General features: G+C 48.5%; 1 protein-coding gene across 1 annotated transcript; it reads left to right on the top strand.

Annotated features, from left to right (window-relative positions):
• Positions 1-23: 23 nt before the first annotated feature.
• PRR18 (proline rich 18) lies at positions 24-1,210 on the top strand (the record flags this gene model as incomplete). Its single annotated transcript, XM_080342481.1, has 1 exon — positions 24-1,210. The coding sequence occupies one exon, from the start codon at positions 24-26 to the stop codon at positions 840-842; it is 819 nt and encodes a 272-aa protein (XP_080198607.1). The 3' UTR covers positions 843-1,210.
• Positions 1,211-8,180: the final 6,970 nt, after the last annotated feature.

The following is an 8,180-nucleotide window of genomic DNA, read 5'->3' as shown; positions in this document are numbered from 1 at the left end:
GGGGTGCCGGGTCGTGTCTCGCCATGGGGCTGCAGCCCCGGCGCGCAGCGGGGCCCTGTCCGCCTGCGGGGAGATGCGCCGCCCTGCCCGGAGCGCGCACCACGGCTGCCTGGGCCCGCAACGAGGAGACAGACGGAGCTCCCGGCCGCACCGCGTCCCTGCCGCCCATCCTGCCGGCCCCCGTCGCCGCTGCTTCTCCCGTCGCCGCCCGGATGCAGCCCAAGAAGCCGCTGGCGGTCCCCAAGAAGCCAGCGCCTCGGCCCGCGGAGGATAAAACAACGAGGAAGGCGCGGGGGACACCTCCGGAGCGGGCGGGTCCCCTCTCCAGCTCCTGGCCCTGCTCCTCCCTGCAGCGGCAGCCGCCGCGGAGGCCGCCGGCAGAGCGGGGGTCGCGGCCCCAGCCCGCCCCTTCGCAGCCGCGGGGGCGCCCGGAGGCGCCGGGGGCGGGAAGCCGCCCGTGCGAAAGCCTCAGCGGGGCCGCCGGGGAGACGGCGCTGCGCCTCTCGCTGAGCTTGCCGCCGGAGGCCGTCCGGCTGCTGCAGCGCCGCAGCCTGGAGCGGCAACGGGGGCAGCCCGCCCCATCCCCCGGCGGCAGAGCGACCCCGGCGCGGCGCGGTGCTCGGGCGGGCGCTGGCGACTTGCGCGCCCTGCTGAAGATTTCGCTGCTCAACGACAGGCACCGCTACGACGACGAGGAGTACGAGGAGGAGGAGACGGCGGTGGCTGCAGTGGACGAGGGGCTGGTGCGGAAGTGCACCGAGTGGCTGCGCGGCGTGGAGAGCGCTGCCGGGCGGGACGGCCCCGACAGGCTGGAGACGCTGCCGCACCTGGGCACCCTCTGAGACCCGCCGCGGGCTCCGGGGAGCGGCACGGCTGCCGCCGCCGAAACGGGCGGTGGGGTCCGGGGAGGAGGCGGTGGCGGCGCTATCCGTTATCCGTAGCCGTTATGTCCTTTGTGGTGGTGTCCGCGCCGGGAAGACTCGGCGGGTGACGGTGAGGGCTGGGCGCGGGGCCCACGGCCCGGAGCTGATGCCCGGAGTAGCGCCGCCGTTGGGGCGAGGGACAAAGGAGCGGCGGCCTCCGCCCGCTAGTGCCCGGGTGCTGGGAGCGATAGGGACCGGCTGTGGTCGCCCTCCCTCGCCCCCCGTTTTCTTTTTTTTTTAAGACTCCTGACAACTTTGTACGGTGTGTGTAGTGATTTTGTATATTTGTATATAAAAGCTCATTTTTATTTATTTGAATAAATGACCCATTTTTTGTGATGCAGTAGGCTTAGTGCCTTAGCTTCGCGTTGGGCTGTCTGTGTCTCCTAGAGTGTGCATTGTTGTCTAGGTGTCCTCAAGCCAAGGTTGGCGGGCGGTTAACAGTACGGAGAGCGGGTGCAGTGCAAATATTTGCTTGTTTAGGGTGGCTGGTGATACAGTCACCGACAACTCGGCTCTAAACAAAACCCTAAACTCGTGAAGCCGGAGGATGCCTCTTCAAAGGAGGGTAGTGCCGGAAATTCAGCGAGACGAACGACCCTGTGCGGCGGCAGAAGGCAAGACAACGAGCGGAGGAGGCGAGCCCCTCCCGGCCGGGCCCTGGCGGAGGGACATCGTGGCGGTGCCGGGGAGACCCCCAGAGAACGGGAGGAATGTGCGCGGCAGCGGCGTGAGCAGGGACTGCTCCGCTCCCCTGCGCCCGGGGCCGCGTTTGCGCCGGTAAACGAGAGGAGAGAGGGTGGGTGTGCGTGGACTGCGTGATTTCAGCCGCTTCCCAGGTACATCCGACCTTACGAGGCGGAGGAGGGAGCGGGAAGCGCAGAGGCAGAACCCTTTGTCAGCGTCCCCCGGCGGGTCCCCGGCCTCCCACCCCCGGGACGTGCGGAGCTCCCCCGCCTCCCCCCGTTCCGTGACGGATGGTCGTCAGAGCTGTGTGTGCTGGGACTGGCCAAGTGTATAAAAATTACTGGAAAGCAAAAGGCTTAACAGGCTCACAGCTGTTGTCTCGGCCACCTACTGCCACTCTCGTGTTGTTGTTATCCAATCTCCCGCAACAAAAGACCTAAATATTTATTATGGTGTGGCAAACGTTCAGCAAATGAATGTTTGAGCATGTAGGAAAATTTAAAGTTGAACTTACTTGGCAGAGTAAAACACAGTTTAGTGCCACAAGTTGGGAATTTCACATTTTATGTGAATGTCAGTTGTTTACACCAAGTGATGTCTGTGTTGACTGTTGCATTAAATTACAGGATAGAAACCTTTCTGTAGATCATAATGTAGTGATGTGCAATGTTTTGTACAGTATTGCCTTTGCTCCAAGCTTGTTCAAATATTTTTTTCAATTTTTTTTCCCCTGAAACTTCAGGAATGACAGGGATATGCATAGAGAAAATATTTATTTATTAAATGCATTGATGCAACCATTGAAAAAATAATGAACCAATATAATACAGATGTAAAATAGCAATCCTGAAAGCCAGAGAGAAAAGCGTGGTGCATGAGAATATATGGACAGTAATTCTGTTTAAGCAAATGTAGACAGTCATTTGTAGTGCTAGCTATGAAACGCATGTATTCATGACATTTTAACTGAGTTTGTATGTTGCTCTGCCATATTCAGCAATTTTCAGTAACATCTTCAAACAGATCTTCCTTAACAATTGCAAATTTGGTGCCAAATTTAATTTATGCTGGATTTATGTCAGACTCCCCCCCTGACTCTTCTGACAGTGAGAAAAACAGTAGTGGTTGAGCTATAGCTGAGTTTTCCTCATGCGTCTCTTTTGAGAATGTGAGCTTGTAAGGAAGCATCCCGGATGTTCACAAATCTTGTTCCATGGAACTGCTCCATTCTTTCATATCAACTATAATCACTATTTCAAACTGCAACAAAAAAGTGATTCACGCATAAAGGGCTTCAGTATCCTAAAGCTTACTTGCAAGGCTGAAAGCTGTTTTTTTCAGATCTGAAGTGCAGAAAAAAAATCAATAAATTGAAATGCACAACAGCAGCAAATACAGTAGGACTTGCACGGGGAGTGGGGAATTGAAGAGGACTGCCAAGGCAAACAAAGGAGGAATTTGCTCAAAGTATACTAGAAAGAAGAATTTGAGAACTCAGGAGCTGCCTGGATATATTTTTTTTCTAAAGAATTATTTTGAACAAAACTACCCAGAGATGATGCAGCTAAGATCTTTTGTGTTCGATAAGTCATTGTACAAAGTAATGGGAAGTGGGCCTGAGATAGGCTCACCCTGAGATCGGGATATGCAGTCCTGTTTTTGGGCTGGATGTTAAGAGCCACTGGACTCTCCGGAGCCATGGAACTGTTGACTGCTTAGAACAGTACGTCCTTTACTAAATGTTACCGTCAAGATTTGTTGTTTTCAGTATTTGCTATCGTTGCTGCTGTCTTTTAACTATAAATGATGCCCCTAGTGTTCTGAATACTTTCCTGTGAAATGCCCATAAATCTTACAAGTGATATTAGGCAAGACAGAGGAGTTTACTTCCTACAAACAGTAACTTCTGTTAATTTTGCATGTAGCTTACATCTTGGTATTTTTTCTGTTGAAAAGAAAACTGATAGATTCTAGTATCCAAAAATTGTAGGTAAAATAAACATAATAAAACTGCTAATTTACTTCCTTAAGATGTATAATAGATGTCTGAGCCCAGTGGCAGGCTTCAAAAGACAAAAGAGCTTGTGGAGATTCAGACAGCAGTGAAAACCCTCAAATAAGTCACTGTGTTGGCCTTTGTGTAGCATCACTACTGCTAAGAACCATTACGTAATTAAATGTCAATATATCATGAAGCAATCATGGTTCCATTTCTTACTTAAAGAGCAGGAGCTCTCTGAAGTGCTGAGAACTGAAACTTCCCACCACAGCACCCCCATCCCACTGGTCCCCAGTCAGCCTGAGCCTTCCTCCTCTTGAGACTGGTCCAGGACAGGGTGCAGTCGGCACAACTGGAGAACACAAGTGGGATGCTGTGAAACAGCATCTCTCCTGCTGCCCCTGTGCTTAGCCCAGGCCAGGGGAGCTTCCACCCTCGTTCTCAGCCTCTGGAGCTGTCTATATCCCCCAGTGTAAGTATTGAAGTAAGTGAGAACTGCTCTTCTGTACTGGTGAACACATTAGATGTGCTTAAGGAATACTTTTGCAGTGGGACAGATCTGCTTTTGCAATAAGAAGCAACAAGCACCTTGGAAATCACTACGTTTGCTTTTTGTGGTGTATTAGCCATTTTCAGAGTGCCTCAAGCTAAGGCTCCCACTCATAGCCCTCTTAGCTGGTGAAAGAGGGTTATGAGCAGCTGGTGCTATGGATGCTTAAAATAATTGATACTTGCTTCAGGGTAGATAGCTTCCCTTCTTCCTCCAAACACATCATTATGACATGGTGGAAAAAAGAAAATAATCAGACAAAAACCAAAACCACAACACACCACATGTCTTTTTTTTTTTTTTTAATAAATGATGTCAGCCTTACTGTTGTTTCTGACGAAGCCTGGAGAAGCCAGAGACAGGTGAAGCCCATGTTTCTCTAACCAAACAACCCCAGCCCCATGCATTCCTGAGTTTGCTCCCAGATTCTAGCCAGAATCTTAACATTCCCCCCTCACTGACATGATTTGCACAGTCTGTCTTCTCAAAGTTGAGGGGAGAGCACATTGTTGCCCAACTCTTATGTTATCTCGTGTATTTCCTCACCAGAACGCTTGTGAAGCCCAGAGAAGTGGTGTTCCCAATGAGCTGGGTCACACAGCCCCAGCTGCCCTCCCCAGCTGTGCCTGGTGAAGCCCCTCACAGCGGGGGGTGGGCAGCATTTGGCAGCTGCTCCCCAAGGAGGGTAATGGAGTGTCTGTCATGAACAGCCACTCTCCTTCCAGTTGGGGAGGTGGTTTCTCTGTTTTTGTGAGGTACTTTAAGGCGCATTCTGTTTTCTCTCAAGAAAAGCCTCTCTTAAGCAGTGGTTTTATAAAGAGAGGAAGAGCTTTTGAAAAGGTTTGGCTTTGGTACTTCCTGCAAGCCAAATCACTATTTTGCAAGGACCAGTTACAGCCATGTGAGAGCTCCCAGCTGGCACCTGTGTCATCAGGTGGATTACCCAGCGCTTCTGCCCAGCTCAGTACCTGGACTCTGAGAAAGTCATGAACATTTCTTTTCCTTTCCCAGAAAGGAATACCGGAAGCAACAGTCTCTCGAAATAGTGCTGGTAGTTTGTTATTGAAAGATGCCCTTGCTACTTTTGAGAATATAGGCTCAAACTGAACCTCCAACCAGCTTCAAGAGCAAGCCGGCAAATGGACGTGATGTGGGGAGGAGGGTCTTCATGAGGAAGAAGCTGGCTTCCAGTGGTAACGGTAAGATGAGTGCATAGATGATGAAATAAGAGCTTTTGGCCCCTTTTAATTTTACTGAGTATTGTTTGTTGGTTTGGTTTTTTTTTTTTTTGAAGGACGATATTTTAAGTAATTTTTTCCTCTTCTTCCATTCCCTTTCCTTTCTTTCTTTCATGTATGATGGAGACTTGAGAGCTCTGGAATGGCTTAAACTTGTCTTGATTGTTTTGCTTTTGTAAAACTGAAGATACCAGAAACATCCAGTCTGTGTTTCTCAGTAAGGTGGCTTGAGATAATGACCTCAGGTCATTCTTACTGTGAGTGCTCACATCTTGGGTGGAAGTGCTAGGTGTAATAAAATCTTTAAGAATTACTTCCACTCCCTGAATTACTTTAACGTTGTGGTTAAATTAACTGTTGAGTAAGGGTCAGCTGATGTTCAGCACTCTGAGTAAAGGAATCTAACAGTTTCATAATTTTCCCTGTCATTATCATACTGGTAAAAGCTGAGCTTTGCATCAAAAGAAAAAAAAAAAGTTCCAAATTAAGCATAAAAATAAACTAGCGTTTTCATGGATTTTTAAGCGTTTGCATGGATTTCTGAATTTGACCAGTCAGTGCAGTACCAACAAGCCGATCGGGTTAATCATGTAGTGAGGGTGTCAGAAGTGATTCGCAGTACTTTCTTTGCAGGGCATTGTCTGAATAGCAAAACCCGAGTTGGACAAGGCTAAGCGACCAAACTCCCGGTGCTTTAAATACTAACAGAGACTATTGACGACTAGAGCAGAAGTAGGAGCAAATAAAAGCCAGATTCTCAAGAGAAGGCGCTAGGTGCGTGAAGCACATGATTGCAGCCAACAGGGAAAAAAGTTGTCAGGCTTTGACGGGCGGCTGGAAGGGAGCCCGAGGTGCGGAGGCTCCGCGGCGGACGCCGCGCCCGCGGGAGGCAGGAACGTGGGTACCCGGGAGCGGGACCGAGCCCTCCGGTGCCGCCGACGGGAGGGGAGGGGGGGGAGGTGGCCGCGGACAGGCTGGCGGAGCGGTGGGCGAGGGCCCAGGGCAAGGGCTGTGCGGGGCCGTGGAAACACTCAGTGTGCCTGAGGTGGGGGCTGTGGCGGGGCTGCTCGCACCCCGCGGGATGGGGCGGGTCGGTCCTGTATTAGGGCGGTCTTGTCCGTCTCTGCGCTTTCTCTTGACAGAGCAGTAGGGAAAGGAATGGTTATGGCAGTGCCTTGCGGCACTACCCAGAGGGCGAATCCTCCGGCTCTGGGTAGTTACCAGTTTAGTTACCAGTTTCGTCTCAGGAACAGGCAAGAGTGCTCAGTAAGAAGCTTCAGTCACTTTTGTTTTGTTTTGTTTTTAATGAAAGCACAATGTTTATAGTAATTATGGTTGTGTTCTTTGAAAACACTTTTATTTACTTACTTACTGCCTAGTATCTGAAGGTCTTGTCAGAATTCCAACCATTTTAATAGAAGCTCATATACAATCCATTCCCGCCCCCCCCCCCTTTTTTTTTTCCTGTGGTAACCACCGTTGTAACTTCACGTACAGTTTCTGATGGTGAGCTAAACACATCTCCCCGTGCTCCTACTCAGCCTCCGCTGTACGAAGTTTCAAAGTAAAGAGAAAAAGAGTGAACTGTTGAATGAATGTTTCTGGAAGGCTGTTGTGTGGGGCTGTGTGTCATTAGGATTTATAGTCTTACCACCGTGTGAAATGCTGAACAGCTCTTGAGAGTGAATTTCATTACTGTAACGTGTCTTGCACGTTCACATGCCTTCTCCATGTCAGTTTGCAATTACTGAGCAAATGCTCTCTACGAATGTCATTAAAAAGGAACACTACGATACCCTGGTGTTAAGTACTTGTTATGAAGATATTTTGTACTAGTCATTGTATTCAACCATTTGTTCTACTGAGAACGATTTTTTTTTTTCAATTCATAAGTATCCACTGTTTTTAACTTCTAGGAAAATGTGTGCAGACTTCACATGGTCATTTTACAGTAGAAATAATTTGGTTTGGTAGATGTATCTAGAGGTTGAGACACAAGATGCCATTAGTAAGTGATTCCTTTAAATTACAAATAAAAGAAAAATATTAATCCTCCACTTTCAGTTTCACGGCTCCCTAATTTTTCCTACAACAAGCTTTTGTCAAAATGGGGAATAGTCTGACCCAGATACTGTTAGTGATCACCATGATATCTTTAATTTAAAACTGGCAATATTGCAGAGAGGAATTACTGTGAAATAGCAAATATTGAATTCCTTTTGATGCTCACAATACCTTTTGGACTAGTTTTCCATTCCTGGCATTTTTGGGAAAGGTTATTGTGTAAGGTATGACATTCACATCCCTGTTGCTAACCTCATTATGGGGCATACTAACAGTTTAATGTTGAGGGGTGTCTTTCTTGTTTTCTTTTTCTAATGTTCTTATGAAATATAAATCACTATAGTGCTCTCTGCTGCCCATGTGGAATGCCTTGCTGCAAAGTTAAGATTAACCACTTTCTGTCCACTTTTTGCTATTTTTTCCTCCTGCATTTACTTACAGTAATATGGCAAAATAAACTCTGGTTTGGATACCAACAGGAGTTTAAAAAACTGAAGTTTGAGGATTACTTGGAATCCACAGGTTATTTCTGAGAGTTTAATGAAAGTTCTGAAAGTAGAGTAAGCAATGGCACAGAGGCTTAAACCTGGTAATCAGGAACCTCTACCTCCACTGGCAAGCGATTTAGAAAAGGCTGAAAGCTGCAGGAACATACATGAAGAATGCGTAGCTGTCAAAACTACAGACCTTGTGGGGCAAAGAAGAAAGAAAAATGGGTT

This window comes from Nesoenas mayeri, assembly GCF_963082525.1.
Source record: "Nesoenas mayeri genome assembly, chromosome: 3".
In the NCBI taxonomy this organism is placed as follows: Eukaryota; Metazoa; Chordata; class Aves; order Columbiformes; family Columbidae; genus Nesoenas; species Nesoenas mayeri.
This window is presented reverse-complemented; position numbering and strand designations above follow the sequence as displayed.